We start from the raw sequence: 23,233 nt of genomic DNA on the forward strand, positions 1-23,233 counted from the left end.
TGGGTCGGAGGAGGCCCATGCGCATGCACACAAGCTATTTCCGGTGCTCCTGTGACCCAGAAGTGCACCGGAAATAGCATGTGCACACGCGTATGGGTGCACGCTCCTGCATGCTCCCCCACTCTCCGGCCTGCCGCGCGATCGGCACTTCAGGCACCGGCCCAAAGCGTGGTAAGTTTGGGGACCCCTGGTTTAGACGTAAAGGAAGGGCTGAGGATTGTCAGAAGAGCAGCCCTCCTCAGTGCCATTGGGTACCCCAAGCGTTGCCTTGCAGCTGACTGATGGTGTCAGCCAGTGCTTGGCATGTTACCAGGTAGGTGGTCTCTCTTAAAAGCAGCCCCCTGTCACTCAGGAGGGGAGGAAACCAGCATTGAATTCATAGCATGTATGTTTAGGGAGTAAAGCTGTAGGGAAACTAAATCCAACCCACAACAGAAAAGAACCAAGTGGCCCCAGTTAGTAAGTGCATCTGTATGAGCTTTAAGTCCTTATCTAGTAAATAACCAAAGTTGTGCTGTGTGCTCTTAGGGAATAAACATGCTTTCTGTGCATCACCCTGGTTGGGAGATGGATTTATTAACCCTCCCAAGTTATTGAAAAACTAAAGAGCTTGCTCTTTATGTCCCTAAGGTAAAGGTAAAGGGGCCCCTGACCATCAGGTCCAGTCGTGTCCGACTCTGGGGTTTCGGCGCTCATCTTGCTCTATAGGCCGAGGGAGCCGGCGTTTGTCCGCAGACAGCTTCCGGGTCATGTTGCCAGCATGACAAAGCTGCTTCTGGCAAACCAGAGCAGTGCACGGAAACACCGTTTACCTTCCCGCTGGAGCGGTCCCTATTTATCTACTTGCACTTTGATGTGCTTTCGAACTGCTAGGTGGGCAGGAGCTGGGACCGAGCAACGGGAGCTCACCCCGTTGCAGGGATTCGAGCCGCCAACCTTCTGATCAGCAAGCCCTAGACTCTCTGGCTTAACCCACAGTGCCACATGGGTCCCTCTTTATGTCCCTAGCTGATAAATCCCACTGTTTAATTGAGTTTACTTCCCAGTAAAAATAATAATAATGTAATTCAAGGTTTTAATCCTATGCATATTCATTGGGAACAAGTCCTGTTGAATTTAATGGGGTTTTAATCTGTGTAGATATGATGGGAAACCCGCTATACAGCTCACAATTGCTTGAGATGAAGAGTGCCAACATCTGCACCAGCTGTAATGCACGTTAAGCTTGTGTTTATAGCAGCAATATTAAACTGTTGGCACATGTGCAAACAAACAGGGCTGCAGAGAGAGAGAGAGAGAGAGAGAGAGAGAGAGAGAGAGAACATGGGATCCAGGGAAAACATAGTCTTGGGGTCCTTTGTCTCCCCCACCTCAAAAAAAAAGCTACATGTAGAAAATATACCATAAGTACATGGAATAACACAACACATTCATTATAGTTTAATAGGTGGCATTTCATGATGATAAATTCATTAATAAATATGAATATCAGTCCACTAGAGTCGCAAACGTACTTTAATAGAATGCACAAGGAATTGCTTACAACACCCGCAAATTGCAATCCATTGTAGTTTCTATAAACATTGACAATTGCTAAAATTAAATTACTAGAATTAAAAATGAGTAATTCAACCATGAAGTCTTTTATTATAATAACTAATCATTTAGTATTTGAACTTGTAACCTGCTTGAATGACTTGTTCCTTGTTTTCGGCAAACGTATAAATTTAACTGTCAAAAAGGGCTTGGCTAGCTAGCAAGTTTACATTCTGCTGAAAGTATAATAAGGTGGTATCACCTTTCTTTCCCTGTGGTAGATATTAAGTAATCCTTTATGAGTTTCAGTTTCCTAAAGGTATGCTCACCTGATGCAACCGATATTTGGGTTACAGCTGAGCATTCTTCAGGTAAATGTGTATTTGTTGAAATAGATTTCCCAGACCTTAACACATAAATTTGGAGTGAAATGAAATCGAGTGGACTTCTACCGGTAACTCAAAAGGTAGGCAGGCCTCAAACCCCCCCCCCCAATGATGAGACTCCGTCAAACTGTCATAATCCAGTCTAGTGCAATGTGCTACGAAAATAACACAAGAACTAGAAATAAGTGTAGGGCCCTCACTCAAGCACATGATCACATCCACAGACATCAACCCACAAAGAGATAGCACGCCTATGTGTAACATTTTACAATCAAGGAATCACACATTTCTACAATGAATATTTTATTCTAGCCTGTTTAGAAAGGCTTTAACAACTTACCCATTTTAAAGATGGAGTATAGTCGTGTCCCTAAGACTTGCTGCAAGTCTGACTCATTGACAGAGAGCTGTGCTGAAGCAAATACAGAGCAGCAGATTAGTTAAGAAAAGTGAATCAAGAAGCACAAGCCATATATCAGCTTCCATACTTGCATTTGATAAAGGAATAATTGCAACAATTTTAGGATCTAGTAAATATGCCTAGACTTTTCATTGAACAACCTGAACTTTATAAGACCTCATTATCAAAATTAGCTTCCTCCTTACAGAAGCGATAGCACTAACCTGCAATATTCCTGCAACTATAATTCAGCCAGAACATGTAAACAAATGATCATAGTTTCTTTTCCCTGGCAATCTCTTTCTCCATATGGTAAGACCATATTGTCAGAACTGTATTGGTTATTGATTATTGACTACGAGTATGGATTTAAGAGAGATTCAATATTAAGATTTCTTTTAATGTGTGATTAGTGTGTGATTTAATATTTAAAATGTTGAAATTGTAATTAAGGGAAGAGTGAATCGATGTGGCAGGGCTGTGATCTAGCTATGAAGGCTCACAGAATATTTACAGGTGCAATATTCAGCACAAAGAGCCAGTAAGTTGTGGGGAGCCATGTGGGAGTCTGGGGGAATTTGCGTGTCCTGCTGCAGCCCTGTTTTATTTTAGGGTTTTCAGGGGAAGATGCCATGACTTGATACAGCACATGTGAAAGTTGCCAGGTTCAATCAAGGAGGGTAATGCTAGAAATCAGCAGTCAGCCAGTGTAGACAGTTCAGAGCTAGACAGCAGCTAAAAAAGTCAATGCAATTCTGGGCTGCATCAATAGGAGTCTAGCATCTAGACCAAGGGAAGTAATATTACCACTTTATTCTGCTCTGGTCAGACCTCACCTGGACTACTGTGTCCAGTTCTGGGTACCACAGTTCAAGAAGGATACTGACAAGCTGGAACATGTCCAGAAGAGGGCAACCAAAATGGTCAAAGGCCTGTAAACGATGCCTTATGAGGAACGGCTTAGGGAGCTGGGTATGTTTAGCCTGGAGAAGAGAAGGTTAAGGGGTGATATGATAGCCATGTTCAAATATATGAAAGGATGTCATATAGAGGAGGGAGAAATGTTGTTTTCTGCTGCTCCAGAGAAGTGGACACGGAGCAATGGATTCAAGTTACAAGAAAAAAGATTCCACCTAAACATTAGGAAGAACTTCCTGACAGTAAGAGCTGTTCGACAGTGGAATTTTCTGCCAAGGAGTGTGGTGGAGTCTCCTTCTTTGGAGGTCTTTAAGCAGAGGCTTGACAGCCACCTGTCAGGAATGCTTTGATGGTGTTTCCTGCTTGGCAGGGGGTTGGACTGAATGGCCCTTGTGGTCTCTTCCAGCTTTATGATTCTATGATTCTAAGATCAATGATCTGACTAGGTATAAGGCACATCCTAGGTTTCCAATAGTAAAGGATAAAATTAGTTTGATTTTACAATGCCGGCACTTGGTAATTGCAGTGTATGGGAGAGGAAAGACAGAGGGAAGAAGGAATGGACTCTTTTGTGCTTCTATTTCCTCATTTTTGTGGCTGTGCATTGCCATGAAAATAATCAGTCTTGACATAACTACAGGATGGTTTGGCTTAATAAAATTACTGCAGGCTAGGTTGCTGGTAAGGTCACAACTGAATGAAATGATGTTATTGATTCTGAAAGCACATAGAATATAGATCATATTTGAATTAATTTGTAAGCATTAAATGGGGGAAAATGTCTAGAGATAATTTTCAAGAATATACTTTGTTGTTTTATATGTATCTACTGGCTAGTAGAATATTCTGCTGTGAGAAAAGCTGCATAGCTTCCTTTTGGAAAATACACTGCAAATATTTCTCGGTTTACGTACATTTGGCCTTCCTTGGAAAACTGTTGTGCTTGCCCAGCCCACACCCCCAGTGTTTGTGATAGCCTGTTTTATTATGTTTGTGGTTTTCCAGAAACCTGTTTTCAGCAGTGCAGTGAAAAGCAGCCCTATGGAATCTATGCTTTGGATGTACACACTTGGGGAAATTTGCAGGCTTTGTTGTTGTAAGCGTGTATCTGAAGCAGTCTTCAGGAGGGCAGAGAGAAATGGGGTTAATTAACATGATATATCATGTTGTATCATGCAGTCTTCAGTCTTAATGGATAAATTCTTATTTAAGTTTTTGTCTCATCAGTTTACAGTACAGTATATACATAGAAGATGTATAAAACATGGAATGCCCTGGTTTAAAAGCTGTATTTTATGACAAGCTATTGACTTTCTGTTGCAAAATAAAAATGCAGTTTATGGAAATATATTTGTGTTCCGTAAGTAGCTGCCCTCTCTTCATCATGCAGAAGTCATTACCTTTAAATCTGTCCTTGTGGAGAAAGACTCCTTGATATACTTGATTTAGTAATGCAGAGAAGAAAAGAGAACCATTAAGACCAAATATTGTGGTAGTCTTTCCTTTTGACAAGAAGAGGCAAAATTAAGGGCTCTTAACAGATAATTAAAGGAAAGGAGGCTGAAGTTATATGAAAATTTCCTACTTTAAATCTGTTTAGAACATTGATTGAAACATTCTGTAGCTGCATATAGGTCCCCCCTTCAAGTAGTAATCTGTAGTCATTTCATTTTGTCAGAGGGGTTTCAATCCAGGATTTATAAACTTCACAGTGAATTGAATTCTCCCTCTGTTTTGGGGTGTTTCATGGGACCCCTCAGATTTGGTGGTTAAAATATCACTTTGAGGAAAGCTAGTCTCACCCGAGCTGTACAGATGAATCAATATTAAATTAATGTTTGTGATAAGGGACTCCTGCTTATAGAACTAAATTGCCTGTGAATTTTCAATTAAAGTGATATTTTCCCCCAGTAAATGCTCCCAGTAACTACCGGTACTATTATATTTGATTATTTAATAATGCAGGCTTCCTCAACCTCGGCCCTCCAGATGTTTTGAGACTGCAGTTCCCATCATCCCTGACCACTGGTCCTGCTAGCTAGGGATCATGGGAATTGTAGGCCAAAAACATCTGGAGGGCCGGGGTTGAGGAAGCCTGGCTCAATGTATTAAAAATATCTTAAGTGGTGTACAAAAAAATGAAGCAACAACAGACAAAAATTAAACAAAATATTACAAATATACATACCGTAGTTACGTATAAAAAGGTTACATTAATGCAACTCATTTTCCTTATGACACACTCTCCATCTCAGCCACCAAATTGGCCCAGACAAATTCCCAACTCACCCACAAACATCTCACAATGGGAATGGTTCCTGGAACAGCAAACATCACTCCCCGCCATAATAATAATAATAAATTATTTATTTATTTATTTATTTATTTATTATTATTTATACCCCGCCCATCTGGCTGGGTTTCCCCAGCCACTCTGGGCAGCTTCCAACCGAATATTAAAAACAGTACAGCATCAAACATTAAAATTTTCCCTAAACAGGGCCGCCTTCAGTTGTCTTCTAAAAGTAAAATAGTTGCTTATTGCCTTGACATCTGATGGGAGGGCGTTCCACAGGGCGGGTGCCACTACCGAGAAGGCCTCTGTCTGGTTCCCTGTAACCTCACTTCTCACAATGAGGGAACCCACTCACTCTCTTTTTATGGGTAGTCCCAAGGTGGATGGTGGTGCCTTAGGCTGGTCTCAGCTGTGTCCCATTCTTTTGCACTTTCCACACTAGGTACTATAGCAGGTTGTTGAGTTTCCTAATGGGTCTGAGGATGGAGAAAGGACTCCCCTTCACTCACAGCTCTTTCTTCATCCTCTGTCCTTTTCTCCTCCAGCTGCTCTTAGAGAACCACTGGCAAAGAAGGCAGTTTCCAAATGGGAAAAATCCTACTTCCTCCTGGCTAGAAATGTGAAGGTCCTGGAAAACACCCCTGGGGGGGGGAGTATTATTCCTCCGATTTTTTGCACCCCCAACTCTGGGCCTCCACACCTCTAAACCCAGCACACTTCAACACCAGATTATTATTTGAGGCTTAATATTGGCGTTAGGACAAAACATGTGAATCCCTTGGTAGTAACAGCTTTGTAAGCGTTGCTTTCGCTAACTCTCTTTCCAATGTTGTTATTCTGTGTGAAAACATTCCCAAATGATTTTTGTCCTGTGCAGAAATCAGGGTGCTTAGTCAGTGGCACTTACAACTTATTCCAAGAAAAATACTTTAGGCATACAAACTATTCATGGACAGTCTACTGAAAACAAGTCTATAACCGTAATTAAAAGTAGACCTAGATGTCTCCTCAGGTTTATTTGTTTGTTTCTTTTCATGCAATCAATGGGTGTTTGGGCCTCTTGACATTAATTAGCTGTTGTGCCTATTTATCAAATTTATATCTACTGAAACAATGTTAGTATTTCACTGCTAAGAGCGTTTTTGATGTTTTATATCTCCTGTATCTGTTGAATAAAACAATATATTCAAATAACCGATAAGGTTTACAGAATACAACAAACCCTAATCCATTTAAAGAAAGGGTAGATTTGCCTGGAGCATTTTATTAATTAACCCCAAGAGTCTGTTGGTCTAAGTGTTGGAGGGTAATGCATTTTTCATTAGCTCTGTGAATAAAGAAATCTTAAACGTGATCACAAGAGGTTAAGCATTCAAAAGTCTTAAGTGAGCTGAGGTCCTGGTTGATTAATTAAAAGCTTCTCAGTCCTTGAGATGCATGAGAGCAATTGTCATTTCAAATTAAAAATATGTAGGGAAGCTTCCCTACATATACCTAGGTCCTAGACCCACAGAATTATGCAACTTATTTCATACATGCAACTTGTTTTACATACAGACCACCCCCATCCTCTGTGCCATATGGACATTTTTGGAAATGAGAGGACATTCAAAATGAGTTGACACGGTGCCTTGCTGCAATAAAAAAAGGAGGGAGGGGGAAGACACAAATTCCACTGAGTGTGATTGGAATGTAACTCTGCAAACTCCACATCCCAAGGAGTGATGAGGACACAATTTTCGTTCTGTGCACCTGCACGTTTGCTCATTCATGCTTAGCCCTGGTTGGGTTTTGCATTAGATGCAAAGTGGGCCATTGTGTTGGTTTGTTTAAGACAGGCACTCCCAAACTGCGGCCTTCCAGATGTTTTGGCCTACAACTCCCATGATCCCTAGCTAACAGGACCAGTGGTCAGGGATGATGGGAATTGTAGTCCAAAACATCTGGAGGGCCAAAGTTTGGGGATGCCTGGTCTAAGACCATCATTTCTCCATCATTTACTAATTGGTGGTGATTTTTTCTGCAGTAGATGATTTGTCTCTGGGGATGAAACTATGCTCTCACAAGCTAAGAGGAAAGGTTATTGAAAGTAAATAAGAAGTCCCTTGATATTTGCATTGTGTATATTTCATTACTGAGCGTACCTCCTGGAAGAGTCGCAAGAGATACTTAATAAGAGGCAGAACTTATTGCTATCATTGTTTTACAAAAATTAATTCCAGGGGGTTGGACTAGATGATCTTTGGGATACCTTCCAACTTTACATTTCTATGATTCTATAACTTTGTTGGCAGGTATATGAAAAATACAACTGTGAGGTGGTTGTTAAATGGCAATGAGATGCAAAAATTACAGCCAGTGATAATTAGAGCTTTGAATGTATGTTAAATAGGTACACAATTTACAATAGATTGCCGATAATTTAATTAGGCGTGGCTGAGATAACTGTTCCCTGCCCCACTTTAGGTGTTAATGCAATCTTTAAAAAGCACTACAGGAAATATTGACATCTGTCAAAAGTATCTGGCTAGATTTATTTTCACAGCTGTGTTGGCTGAGGCTGATGGAAGTTGCAGTCTGAAACAGCTGGATGCAACCAGGTTGGTCTAGAAAAATTAAATTAAGTACTGGATTGTTGAGTAAGAGATTAGATATGAAAATGTGAACTAAATGATTATGCTTAGTGTGTAAAGCAGATTCTAATCATGGATGTATTCGTACTGCAGTTTTCTTTGTTAACATCTATGCATATTGGAGACGAGTTGCCAGCAGGAGAAACATATATACATATAAATGTCTATTAGTTTATTCTCTGTTTGAACATGTATCCAGCTAATTAAGCTCTAGCTCCTTGTCTTGGTAAATATTTGCAATATTAACCATTATTAAATTAAAACTCTTTGCTTGAACATGCATTCTGCAAGTTGTGGTCTAGCCTTGTTATCATTCCCTTAGATCAGTTATTTTTTATGTGCTTAAGTATATCAGTCATAAAGTTTAATCATACGAAGTTGTGGGTATGCTGTAGAACTGAATTTTTGAACCTACTCAAAGGCTCAAATCTGGCAAGTCTATTTAAAATGAAAATTTCTGACAATTACAACCTTACGCACAATGTCTGATATGAGCTAGAGTCGACCTCCAAAAAGGACAAGTTTAGGCAAAAATATTATGTGTTGTACGATAATCACTGTAAATTTTATTTTACAGAATAGCATAAGCAAAATAAATAAATAAAATGGTTACCACCCAGAGAAGACAGCAAAGAGAGGAGAGAGAAATACTTGGGGGAAAGGGAACGTGCCACAAGGAATGAAGTGAACAAAAGCACCTTAATTATATGTACTGAGGTTTACTTTTCTGATGGGAATGGGGACTAAGGAGTTAAGCGATATGCTTTAGGGTGCCACTTGCAAAATTTCTCTCCTGCTGATGCATACACACTCCTCCCTTTGCCAGCACAGGAGTCCTGGTAATCCCCAGGCATACCTGGAAGTCATAATGCAATTGCTCTGCAATTTGTGGCTGATGCTACCTCAGATTAACTGTGTGTAGGGGCAGGCAGTACTGCTGAAAGTTGCATGGATATCTGGTTTAGGATTGCCAGACTCAATAGAGGACAGGACTCCTGTGCCTTTAATTGCCCTGCTCTCTATTGAGTCTGGAAACCTTAAAGAGAAACCAGCAGACCCTTTGTTTAATTTCCAAGCAACATCTGGAGGGCAGCCTGTGGCCCTCCAGATGTTGATGGATTGCAGCTCCAGGTGTCTGGAAGGCCACAGGTTTCCCCATCCCTGATCTGGAGGATCATTAGCTGAGGAAGTACAATTAGTGAAAATGAATCTCAGTGACATTTTGGTGTCTTCTTAAAGCAGGTCTGTGATCCCAGGCCTTTGCTGGGGCTTGGTTACAACAGGTTACCATGCTTTTTAACTCTTCCCTGAGTTTACCAGCTGCTTTTTTTGTGGTTTTAGTGTTTGATGTGAAATTTGCACTTGTCAACTTTTGATGGCCTTGCACCTGTTTAAAGACAGTGAGCTTCTGATACATTTACAGATCTGGGGTTTGTCATATTTATATTTTGTGTGCAGCATGAATACTCAAAACCATTTAACCTTGATTTGTCAGACTTGTTTTAGAGCTTTATGAAAACTGGTCTCACCTTTTAAAACAGATTTGTGTGTTGCAGTATTTTAATGGTTCAATTTCATTTTCTGTCAAAAGGAAAACTAGATCTTCTCTGAAGGTTCTAGCTGTCATTTTATAAAACCGGTAGAAACCTGCCTTTCTGGTTTATAGACTTGTTACCATAAAGCATGGCCCTATGACTCATTTTGAACAATTCTTTGTTCGCTCTTGAAAGCATTACTGATGGTATTTCAAATAAACTTGTTCCCTTTAAGAATGCAAGCCTCTAGCAAGTTTGATCTTTAGTATGAAAAAGATTGTTTAGAAGCAGCTCCAGTCTTTCTTTCTTTCTTCCCTTCCTTCTCTGTTGGAGTTTTGCATTTAGTCTGTAACATTTATTTATTTGCCATGGAAAGTAATTTCTTAGCTCATTATAAAAACTATTACTCTGTCTGGTGGTAGGAATGCTTGAGAAATTTTGTTTCTGTGAATTCCAGTGTGAACAGACCTGGTTTGCACCATCTGGACTAAGGTGCAGATTGTTACATAATTGTTACATAATTATCCTTTGGGTTTTGCACTTCTCCACATTTGTATGATAAAAGTTCCCATAGAAGTTCCCTAGAAACATTCCAGTTGGCAGTTGACACTTGGACATCGCACAGCTGGTTGGTTGGTTAGAGCGTGGTGCTGATAACGCCAAGTTTGCAGATTCGATCCCCATATGCAGATTTGATCCCCATATGCACAGCTGCATATTCCTGCATTGCAATTGGTTGGACTAGATCAGGCATCCCCAAACTTCGGCCCTCCAGATGTTTTGGACTACAATTCCCATCATCCCTGACCACTGGTTCTGTTAGCTAGGGCTCATGGGAGTTGTAGGCCAAAACATCTGGAGGGCCGCAGCTTGGGGATGCCTGGACTAGATGATCCTCAGGGTCCCTTCCAACTCTACAGTTCTATGATTCATAAATAAAGATTAGCCTCAGCAATATCAAACAGTGATGCATGTGTAACATGCCTGTAGTCTGCTCATGAAATAGTTGTGTGTAACATTGCACTGAGAAAGCAGGTGATGTGTAATCCGCCTTAGCATTTACTACAGGGAAACTTGGAGTTGAGCCTCGAACCATTCCCCTTCTCTTTTTTTCTGCTTGGACAAAATGAAATGGCAAAGCTTTGAAGACACTGGAAGTGTCCTGAAGCTGAGGCTCCAATACTTTGGCCACCTCATGAGAAGAAAAAACTCCCTGGAAAAGACCCTGATGTTGGGAAAGATGGAGGGCACAAGGAGAAGGGGACGACAGAGGACAAGATGGTTGGACAGTGTTCTCGAAGCTACCAACATGAGTTTGACCAAACTGCGGGAGGCAGTGGAAAACAGGAGTGCCTGGCGTGCTCTGGTCCATGGGGTCATGAAGAGTCGGACACGACTAAACAACTAAATAACAACAACAACAGGGAAACTTTGAGTTGAGCCTCGAACCATTCCCCCTGTCTTTTTTTCTGCTTGGACAAAATGAAATGGCAAAGCTTTGAAGACACGCATATGCAAACCTAGAGTGCAGGACCCGCAGGTCACAGAATAGCACTTTGATAACATAAATACATGACACTCAAAATATCAGTGCTGAGTAACACACAAGCATATTTGCTCATTTCTGCAAAATAGCTAAAGAGAGTATATAAGGATCATTGAGATTTTAGTTATACAGTAAAGACAGTAAGGCTGTTTCTAACTAATAAAACAACCTCCTTTCATAGACAAAGCTAACTGAATGCATGAATGGCACTGTGCAGCTAACAAAAGACTGAACCACTTGTATGAAAAGACTCTGTACATTCTTTCCCACAGAAGTCAACGAAAGGGTCGGTTGTCCTAGGCTACGTATTCCGGCATTTAAACCTCGTGGAGATAGATTACTTTGGACTGCGTTACTGTGACAGAAGTCACCAGACGGTGAGTAAAAGCACAACAGTGGCTTTCCAGTGTTAAACCTAACCCTGCTTGTTTACCACTTTACAGTCATATTTTAAACTGGCATATACTCTTGTCAGCAAGTTAATTTTTAAACCAGCCTAAATTGAGTTGTCATGGTTATACGCAAACAAATACTTATTTATTTATTTGGAGTTCTTAAAAGAAATTGTCTTTTCTGTTCAAATAAGTGGACCTTCTTAAGGATAGGGACAAGTGTCAGGTCTACCTGCATAATTACAACATTTAGTTGTATTTAAAAAATGAGCAAGCAAGTGGTTGAGCAGATTTCACTTTAAAAGTTAACTTACAGCTGTCATCTACTTGTTATTTGTGACTATGCCAAACTCTAGAGATGTTCCCCTAGCTTACCAGCTCTCCCTTGTATGATTTTGGTGCCACAGCTCTAGTAAGTCTCTTATAGAAGGGTATTAGGTGGGAGGTGGACTCTGTTGAATGGAATCCTGTCATCTCTAGGTTAAGCTTTTTGTGGAGTCTGAATGAAAGGTACATGTGCTGAACTGAGATGAAGGTTCATGCATGTATATGTGGGTAGGTATGACTCAAACTGACTCAAGATTAAATGTTCCATCATATATTGGAGTGATGTAAATGAGCAATGGAAAATCAAGAACTTGCCCATGATTACACATACTGCGTGTGCAGTTTCAGTCTATTGTCTCATTTCCTTCTTTACTTGATATTGTTGATTGGAGTAAAGATATCAGGTGGAATTCAACATTGCTTTCTTTAAAACGTTCTACTTGTGAAAAATCCATCTTGCTAAATGAATACGAATATTATTTATTTGTGTAGCTGAAGCAATTACAAAACAAAATACATAAAACAGATTAAAATACATTGCATAGTTAAAATAATTGTTAAAACCAGGCATTCTGTCAGATAAGAGTTTGCCCCATGAAGAATTTCACTTATCATTCCCACAAACCTTTCTCCTTAAAATTGCCACACCAAAGGTATAAAAGCCTACTTTTTCAGAGCTATCGGGGAACCTGTCTCCTAATAGAAAATTAATCAGATGCCAAATCAATCTCTCAACTGGGAGATACAAATTTTTGAACAAGGCTGTTCTTAAGTCCTTATGGATTGCGCAAACTGGTAAGTAATGGGGTGAATCTTCAGGCACATGGACAAATTCGTAAGGAATTGGGCAATATGTAGTTTCCTTCAACTATTGCTTGCTAAATAGAACACTCCCCCTCTCCTCTCCTCTCCTCCCTTCTCTGTTCTGGGGATTCTCTTGACACCCCCAGAGCCACTGGGCTAGGAGATGGGGAGAAGCTCCATTGAACAACCAAAAGTCATTGTTTAAGACTTCCACTATACATACAAGTACTTTATCATACATTTAGATGAATTACATATTTTAATAAACAAAACAAAGAGAAACCTTGATTATGTATGTTTAACTGGAATTGTTTTTTTAAAAAATCGTATGTCTAGCAGTGTGAAGTATTACATTAAGAATACGTAAGCCATAGTTTAATCAAGCTGAGATTCTTGACATTCTCTACTTATTTTTAATATAACTTTTTAATGGAGTTTTGTATGCCTGCTGTTTCTTTTTTTTAAAAAAAAATACCTCTATATTAAATAAGAATAATTACACATTTTATCTGTGCTTTAATAGCTATTCCTCATTAGTATTTCCCAGCCAGAAAAGCAGATCTCAGGGTCTTGCTTTCGAGATCCTTCCCTATGAGATACCGGTATGTAGCAGTAAAGACTAGTTGTCCTTAACAAAACAAAAGGAGCCACGGAATTATACATTAAGGACTTAGCTGGTATGCAGCCTTTGTTAGCTTAAATGTGACGTCCACCCTATGAAAATGATTGTGGGTGTCTACAAGCAGTGCTTGATGAACATAATTGAATTATTTTAATGAAACACACAGGCTGGGGTTGGCAATAGGATATTACACATGTATGAGCGAGTTGAAGCCTGAATAATTGTATGTGTTTGAGCTAGTTTAAACACAGCACTGTGCAATAGCAGAACAAAGTTGTACTTGTGTGTCATGAAAACCGTAGGGCAGTGTGATGAATCTGTAACAGATAAGCAAGCAGAAGGGACCTGTTGAACAAGCATCTTCTCTGTGGAAGTGGGAAAGGGAGGGGGAATCATGTCTGAGAGGCTGAGCATCTGTAACAGAAGCATTTGATGATTGACACACCATCCATGAAAATGGATAATTTTCAACCTAGCTAATGGCTTCTTACAAACAAGTTCAGAGTGCTTGACCTTAATTTGACTCGGTACACAGCAACAGAATGTTAACAGTACCATGATCACTTAAAACTTAAGTACAGTCATACACCCCTGGAATTTTCAGCTCATGTGTCTTTTTATGTTTGAGACAGTTTAAAACACACTGCTCTTGACCACAGCTTGAAAACTGGCTTCGCCAATTTTGTAGAGTGCCGATCATTAGATGCTATGATCCAGCACTGCTTACCCATGTACTTGTTTTGCTCTTTTAAATTAAATCCCAAAGTCTTTATGAAATTGAGGCGGACCTGGGTTTAGAAAGCTATCATACATAGCTGGTGCCTTCTGTGAAATTCCGACTAAAGAGCTTGACATCTCTGGTAGGAGGCTTTAAAGGAAAATATTGGGTATCTGGAAAGATACCATTTGCTGTGACCAGGAGCTCCCGTTGTCCGGTCCCAGCTCCTGCCCACCTAGCAGTCAAGTGCAAGTAGATAAATAGGTACTGTTCCGGCGGGAAGGTAAATGGTGTTTCCGTGCGCTGCTCTGGTTTCGCCAGAAGCGGCTTAGTCATGCTGGCCACATGACCCAGAAAGCTGTCTGCGGACAAACACTGGCTCCCTCGGCCTATAGAGCGGGATAAGAGCACAACCCCAGAGTTGTCCGCAACTGGACCGCAACGGTCCAGGGGTACCTTTACCTTTGGGGTACATGTAGTAGCAGCAAGTTAGTGGCTTTTCTTGCCTGTGGCTCCTTTCTTATGAATGACATGTTGACAAATGGATCAGGTAGTTCTGTAGCTTTCTGCCTGCACTTTTGACTTCCCCCTAGGGAATCTCCCAAGTTAAATTTCTGCTGTAGTTAAGTGACATCCTATTTATATTCCAAAACCATTAGTGTGGAGTGTGCCCCTTCCTTCCTTCCTCCCTCCCTTCTATCTCTGTTACTGAGGACAAATGCCCACTTTACCAAATCTGTGCCATAAGTACCAAGCCTGCAGCAACTCATAAATATTACACAGTGTCATGACTTTTTGCTGCTGACATGCTGGCAAATAGTATATTTTGGTAAGCCTGGGCATTGTAATTGTAGGACATGTTCTTTCATGTTTCTGGTTGTGATAGAGCCCTATAGTGATTTGGCAATTAGATTGTTAACGTTAAAAAGGCCTGAAACAAAATGCATATCCATGTGCTCATAAACGGTATGCTTGGATCCTGCACCTTGATGCTTATTGCTGTAAGGGGCTGAAGCACCTGCTATGAGTTTCCAGGTTGTTCAAAATCAGTTTTTAACAGCCTCTACCTGGAGATTATATCTCTTCTTCTGAATTCAGTTTTTCAGTTAAGCAAAGGATGAATTGTGATTTGCCCTTTCTTATATTATAATGCTCTGTTAACAGTGCCTTGTTCATTTAATACAATGTCCAAGATTGATTTGCCACACAATTATTTAAAAAATAAGTAACCGCAGTGCTTTTTTGTTATCCTTATGAAGATAATCATGACTGCCATTGAAGTGTACTGTATAGAGAAGCTTTTGGCTTTCACACATAAAAAGATGCTGAAGGAATACAGTAATAATGTAGAAGCAGATATAATGTTAGTTTGTAATTTTAACTGTTCTTCTTTGGAAAACTTTGCAGATGTTAGATGCTTACAAAGCACATTCTTTTTTTTTGTTTCTGTGTATATCTAGGACAGAAGAGGAAAGTAGGCTCAGTTTGCATGTCATGGTTAAAGCATAGTTAGTGGTATGCAAAGAACAAAGAAATGGCTTCTGATTTGCTCCCTGCCAGCACGACCTGCAATTCTGGATTTTGTATCATATCGGAAACGGGCTTCATTGTTTGTTTCAGGGTGCAAGCAAGATGCTTTTTGCATAATCATATAGAAAGCTGGTGTACACTGTCTTCTATTACTCTAGGATAAGATTAGCTTATTCTTTTCAGGGCAAGGTAATGCCTTTGTTTTAAAGTCTCTTCCTATAACCATATGTATTTATAATAGTTTGCTATAACTGTTCTTCGTATGCCTCCTTGACGAGAGGTCCGGAGGGTGGCAACACACAAGCAGGCTTTTTTGGCAGTGGTTTCCTACTTGTGGAATACTTTCCCCAGGGAGGTTCACCTGGTGCCTCATTTAGATATCTTAGGTGCCAGCCAAAAGCATTTCTCTTCTCCCAGGCTTTTGGCTAATTGAACAATCTATGGCCTTTTAAACTCTTTCTCTGTGTGGGGGAAGGGAATTTTGTTTTTGTTTGTTGCAATGTTATTTATTTTTATATTTTTATATTGTAAATTGCCCTGTGATTTTTCAGATGAAGGGCAGTATAGAAATTTAATCAAAAAAAGAAAGAAAGAAATAACACAATGACTGGTTTCTATTACTTTTTTCTCAGTACTGGCTGGATCCTGCAAAGACCCTTACAGAACATAAGGAACTAATAAACAGTACGTATATACAATGTGTTCATCATAAACTGTTTCGTGATGGAGAGGCATAGAAAATACTGCATCAGCAAAGCTAACAGTGTTGAGTGCACAGGTTTGCTAGTCTCTTGAGGTTGATCTATGTTGCTATATGTGGGTATCTCAAAAATGTATAGTGTACAGCAGTTTGACTGCTAAATACCTGCTTCTTCTCTTTCCAGTCTCACATATATTTATTTGTTCAAACTATTCCTTACAATGCCAGAACTCTTCATTTCTCAATTACACTGTTTCTATATAAACAAGGCTTGCATTTGAGTTGAATTCTTAAACTTGCCTTTTGTAGTGGATATCTAGAAGCCTGAGCAGTAACTTTGGAACTGCAACAAGCAGGTTTGCAGAAAAACCTGTCAGGTAGATTATTACAATAGGGCTTGAAAAGGCATAGCGGGATAACTGTGATGGAGAAGCTAAGAATTTGGCAAACATTTTAACATGGGTTAAAATGAGCAGGTTTGCCTATTTTATAACCATTATGTGAGTGATTCAAGCAAAAATTCACTTAGTGCTCTTATTAATGTGGAATTTGTTGAAATGTTTATTCTACTTAGTTATTTAGGGTTTGGGGGAGGGGCAAAATGTGTCAGATTGAAGGATATTGATTCACAAGGCAGTAGAAATCAATCAGAAATCAGGTGACTGCAGATATCACAAGAACTGTGAAGTCTGTCAAGCCAACCCTACCCCACACTTGGGAACCCCTCCCCTCTGATGGCCAGTGGCAGATCCACTGATGCATGACCACTAGGTGTTCATACAGGGAGTTGTTTTGAATGACTCCCAAGATGCTCACCTGAGTGCAATTCTTTCCAACACTGGTTGTATCCCTGCCCGGGAGTACTTCTGTCTTGACTCAATTAAGTTTTTCAGTTTCATTTTGTTAGCCTAGTGCCTCCGAAATTTTTTACATATCACTTGGGAAAACAGGCAAACTAATGTGGAAGAAGCAAAGATCATGACTGTCGAAGCAATGATTCCTCAACATCAACTTCATTGGACTGGTCATGTTGTTCGGATGCATCGCCTTCCAAAGCAACTACTCTATTCCGAACTTTAAAATGAAAAGCGTAATGCTGGTGGTCAACGAAAGAGGCTTAAAGACTCTCTTGAGGCAAATCTACAAAAATGTAGTAGAAACATCGAGAATTGGGAAACACTGGCCTGCGAGTGCTCCAATTGGAGAACAGCCTTTACCAAAGGTGTTATGGACTTTGAACTCAGGACGAAAGGGAGAAATGAGGAAGACACATTTGGCAAACCCTCACCGTGATCAACTCCCGCATGGAAGCCTATGTCCCCACTGTGGAAGGATGTGTGGATCCAGAATTGGCCTCCGCAGTCACTTACAGACTAACTGTTAAGACTGTGCTCATGGAAGACAATCTTACTTGGCCACAAGTGATTGCCAAAGAACAACAAGAAGAAGCTATTGTCGAGTTGAACTTCTTCATATTTACATATTTCTGTGAAAATGGAGGAGGAATTTCTCATCCATTCTAGGTTTTTTTTGGTCTTTTTCCTTTTGGTGGGGTAGGGTTGACTGACTTTACATTTCCGATGGTTCAGAGTAGTTTTCCCGGGGGTTCCCTACCCTCAATAATCTTTGCCTGCCACAACTAGGCTTGCCATATGTCAGGGAAATTCCTGACATGTCCTGGTTTTCAGGTGTAAAAATGGCTTCAGGGGGAATTTTTCCAAATCGACAAAATGTCAGGGGAAACCTGGATGGCAGAGAAAAAAGCTCTGAAAGCTTAATTTTGGGAGGGAGGTTTTCTGAAGAAAGCTCAACAATCTGGGGGGTTTGTTCCTCAAAAAAGGTTGATAATTTTGGTGGTCAAACCAAGCTCAGTGCGGGTGTCAGGAATTTTACTTTTTGAAATATGGCAAACCTAAGAAAACACTTCCCCCCCTCCATGCTAACTCTCGTGATCTCTGCAGTCACCTGACTTCAGGCCATGTTACAGTTCCTGGTAGGGGTGCCAACCTGAATAAAATATTGTGGGGACCCAGATAAGCTCCGCCCCGCATAATTGATCACACAATGCAGCGCACACACACCATTTGAATGGGAATGCCCATCAACTTTGCAGGGACCCGGCCCCCTCAAATATTTTATTGTGGGGGTTGAAGCCCCCACAACCACTAGGAGTTGGCTGCTATGGTTTCTGGACCAAATCACTGTGGAACAACACTGGTTAATGTTATGTGTATGGTGACTTTGCACAGAAATACCAATGTGGTTGAAATCAAGTCAGGAAGTAGGTGCCAGGTAGAAGATAAAATAAGGCTACAGAGAAGCTCATCAATTGCTGATTGCATCTGGCATGGCTTCTCATAAATTTTTGCCACTCCCTCCAAATCTTTGGAGTGATTCCTTTTCATTCCTCCCATTTTTGTGTGGCCTGCATGGAATAGGAAAATGCGAGGGCTACCTAGGCATTGTCACATATCCAAGGTTAAAATCAAGTGCATACTTTCTCCAATAAGGTCTGCTGAAATTAATGGAATTGACTTCTAAGTAACTATGTTTAGGATTGCAGGGTGTGCTTTAAAACACACACACACACAAAAATTAAATGTTCTTTTTTTATATAGCTGGTCCACCCTACACACTGTACTTTGGTGTTAAATTCTATGCAGAAGATCCATGCAAATTAAAAGAAGAAATCACAAGGTATTGTATGAATAACCTTTAACCATTAGCAATAAGAGTGAGCAGGTGCTTTTAAAGTATCTAGTAAAATAACTATATAAGCTCATCAAGGATTTGTTCCTTTTTTAAAGAGCGCCAGAGAGATGGAGAACAACTTGAGACTCTAATTTTCTTGCTATAAATCCTTGTTGGAAAATGATGTTTAACTCTCACTGGTGTTGGAGGGATGGAGTTAAGGTCAAAATCCAGCTTATTCATGTGCCTTGTCTTTGCTTATGTTTGTGTTCAAAGTGTTACCCAGATTGCGGAAGTGTTTTTTTCTTTTTTCTTGCTTGAGTGGTTATCAGCTTTTTGTTTTGCCATTATGGATCTACTTCCACAGAGAGTTTGTTGTTCTCCCATAGCTTTTGTTTTTATTCTAACATATATGATAATCAGTTGCTGATTGCATTGCATTTTAAGTGGCCTATTCAACATGCAACCTTCGCCCTGATCCAGTGAATGCAGTCTGCATACTAATATGCTTTTTTTTGGTGCATAAAAGCATGTTGCATTGGAGACAGCACATCATATCCAATAATTCAGTAATGTCTGCATGTGTTCCTAGGCACGGTATATCTGTAGGCTTACAGCCTCACCGGCCCCCTAATCCAGATAACTGGGGAAATAGAAGACTATTAACACACTGATGAACATACAGTTTATAAGGTTATGTACAGGTGAAAATTAAAGTAGTGTTGTAAGTGCCTTTAAAAACCCCCCTCTAACCCTGGTAAAAGTAGTTTGTTAACTTTACAGATGTTTGATCTAGTCCAGACCTGCCATTCAGATACTGCTGAACTACAGCTCCTGCCATTCTTGAACATTGGCCATGCTGACTGGGGCTGATGGGAGTAGGGTTGCCAGACTCAATAGAAATCAGGACTTCTGTGTCTTTAATTGCCCTGTTCTCTTTTGAGTCTGGAAACCTTAAAGCAGGCACCCCCAAACTGCGGCCCTCCAAATGTTTTGGCCTACAACTCCCATGATCCCTAGCTAACAGGACCAGTGGTCGGGGAAGATGGGAATTGTAGTCCAAAACATCTGGAGGGCCGAAGTTTGGGGATGCCTGCCTTAAAGAGAAACCAGCAGATCATTTGCTTGGAAATTAAACAAAGGGTCTGCTGGTTTCTCTTTAAGATTTCTAGACTCAAAAGAGAGCAGGGCAATTAAAGGCACAGAAGTCCTGTCCTCTATTGAGCCTGGCAACCCTAGATGGGAGCTTGAGTCCAGCAACATCTGGTGGGCTGCATGCTCCCCATCCTTGGTACATATTGATAAATGGCTTGAGGTGTGTCTGTCTTTTCCCTATGTAAGTGTCAGTAGGTCAGATAACCAGCATTTCTGGTTTAGTTCATTTATTCGTAAGTGAAATGTTTTGTTAAAAAGGAAGTTTTTGAAGCGATGGATTATACATTGTTCAAAGAAAAGTGATCATATATATATATATATATATATATATATATATATATATATGGTTGGTATCCATTGTTAGTCATACTCGGAGCAGGCTCGTTGAAATTAATGGGCATGACTAACTTAGGTTAATTAATTCCATTGGGTCTTGCTCTGCCTAGATCTTGGTTGGATACAACTCAATGGAAACATTACTGAACAGTAAGGCATTGTGCAAATTCCCAGCATCCTTATGGAACCACAGTTGCCAGGATTCTTTTAAAGAAGCTGTGATAGGCAAGTTGTTTTTCAAGTTGATCTAGAATGCCAGATGTATCCCAAGGCTGCTAGTTGTAGTGCCAGCTTCCACTTCTTAGCTTTGTCATCATAAGTTCACAGCGGTGCATTCATAGCATGTGTCATGTTTTGTCACAGCTTATAGCTGGGCAAGCTTTTCCATTTACGTTTGATTTGAGATATACAAAGGAAACAAAACTTAATATCCAGTTTGTGGTGTTTGCTGCTTGCCCCCTCCCAAGCTAACCTAGCAATATTCCTCTTAAATAAAACTGCAATGGCAATATATTCATATGTTAGGATCCTTATACTTGTATAATTACTTCTATTTTCTGTCTTTGTTTTAGGTATCAGTTTTTCTTACAGGTGAAGCAAGATGTCTTGCAAGGCCGCTTGCCTTGCCCTGTCAACATTGCTGCTCAACTGGGAGCATATGCAATACAGGGTATGTGCTTTGTACTGCGTTTCCCTTCATAAATACTAGATTTTGTTTAGGTTTGGTCATATTTAGAAACCTGAATTACAGTGAACTTGAATGCTGAGGTGTTATATATTGATTCTATCTCAAGATAAATTCCAGAGGACCAGCCATGTTAGTCTGTTGCAGCAAAGAATCACACATAATTTTGACTATGTAAAGCTTTGTTGTGGTTAAGCTTTTGAGGACTGGAGTTCCTTTTTTCTTGATATCCCCCTCTATTTTATGGTCTCTAGTCCTTAAAAAGATTATGCCACAACAAATCTGCTAGTCTTTACAGGTGCCCTAGGACTCTGCTCCCCCCTTCAAAATGCAGAGTCAATTTGCATGCAGTTTAAATTCATGCAAAGTCAGGTAGTGTGGACTCTCCCTCATAAATAGATGACAGGACAATTGTGAAAAGCTTTATTGTACTTGATTGTACTGTGACAGCATAATATTTCCAGGGCTGATTTGGGGGGTTTAAAGGATGCTACAAGTCATTACATAGATTAGGATAGGTTTATATTTTGAGTCATTTTATTGTTATAGCTTCTGGAATTCCACGATACAAAAACACATGCTAAATAGTTGAAAGCTGAGAGAGAGCACTAAGATTCAATCTTTCTCACTCTTGCATCTTCATACTAGAGATTAGTGCTTTATTACTAGAAAAGTAAGTGCTGGTACTCACCATGAAGTTGTTACAGTAAGCGCCACACTTATTAAAGGTAAAGGTAAAGGTACCCCTGACCGTTAGGTCCAGTCACCGACGACTCTGGGGTTGCACGCTCATCTCGCTCTATAGGCTGAGGGAGCCGGTGTTTGTCCACAGACAGCTTCCGGGTCATGTGGCCAGCATGACTAAGCCACTTATGGTGAACCAGAGCAGCGCTTTGACATGCTTTCAAACTGCTAGGTGGGCAGGAGCTGGGACCGAACAATGGGAGCTCACCCCGTCACGGGGATTCGAACTGCCGACCTTCCGATCAGCAAGCCCTAGGCTCAGTGGTTTAGACCACAAAGCCACCCATGTCCCGCCACACTTATTAACAACTATAAAAGAGGTACCGGTACTATGTGCCTTTGAGTACCCCCTGGAAAAGAAGCACTGCTACCGGTAGAGCTCTAGTTTTAAATGGTAGAGTGCACATCTCCTCTTCCTTTTCATGGGGTGACAATGATCACACTTTGAAGCTTGTGAGGGCTGAGGGAGACACTGAATATCATAAATCAGGTGCACAGATACAAAATACTATTACTAGGAATTAAGGGGTGGAATATATTTAACAACCAGCAAAGTAGGAAAATAAAATAAAATTGTGTAAAAAATGTCAGAAAGTGAATACGTGTTTAAAATTTATTTTAAATACAGCTGAACTTGGAGACTATGATCCATACAAGCATATTGCAGGTTATGTTTCGGAATACCGCTTTGTTCCAGACCAGAAAGAAGAACTAGAAGATGCTGTAGAACGGATACACAAAACTCTGATGTAAGAATTCAGGTTATAAACTAACGTTGCTTGGGAAATAAAACCTGTACAAGGAAAAGGACGTTAAAGAAGCAGTTCCTTTCTGAGTCGAACTAATGACTGTTGTTTTAACTCTGCTTTCTTATAAGCTGTCTTTCTCTGCAATGGTCATAAATATAACCAATGCATTTAATTCTGGCATTTTGTCTCCTTTCTATATCACAATGTATACATTACCATGTAACTTCAAATATCTTAAGGGCTGTCCTATGGAAGAGAGAACAGGCTTGCTTTCTCCTGCTCTGGAGGGTAGGACTCAAACCAATGGCTTCAAGCTTACAAGAAAGGAGATTCCAAATAAACATATGGAAAAAAAATTCTGACAGTAAGAGCTGTTCATCAGTCTCCCTTGGGGTATTGTGGACTCTCCTTCCTTGGAGGTTTTTAAGCAGAGGTTGGATGGCTATCTGTCATGGATGTTTTAGCTGGGATTCCTGCATTGCAGGGGATTGGACTAGATGACCCTTGGGTCCTTTCCAACACTATGATTC

General features: G+C 40.3%; 1 protein-coding gene across 4 annotated transcripts in view; it reads left to right on the forward strand.

The window, feature by feature from the left end:
- EPB41L4A (erythrocyte membrane protein band 4.1 like 4A) overlaps nucleotides 1-23,233 on the forward strand; it is a 103,691-nt gene that overhangs the window by 27,097 nt on the left and 53,361 nt on the right. For all 4 annotated transcript variants that reach the window (XM_035100315.3, XM_088653113.1, XM_088653115.1 and 1 more), the window contains 5 exons: nucleotides 11,523-11,627; nucleotides 16,276-16,327; nucleotides 18,962-19,040; nucleotides 21,098-21,195; nucleotides 22,583-22,703. In XM_035100315.3, coding sequence (XP_034956206.1) covers nucleotides 11,523-11,627; nucleotides 16,276-16,327; nucleotides 18,962-19,040; nucleotides 21,098-21,195; nucleotides 22,583-22,703 — 455 coding nt within the window. The remainder of the gene's footprint in view (nucleotides 1-11,522; nucleotides 11,628-16,275; nucleotides 16,328-18,961; nucleotides 19,041-21,097; nucleotides 21,196-22,582; nucleotides 22,704-23,233) is intronic.

This window comes from Zootoca vivipara, chromosome 10 (assembly GCF_965207765.1).
Source record: "Zootoca vivipara chromosome 10, rZooViv2.hap1.1, whole genome shotgun sequence".
NCBI lineage: Eukaryota > Metazoa > Chordata > Lepidosauria > Squamata > Lacertidae > Zootoca > Zootoca vivipara.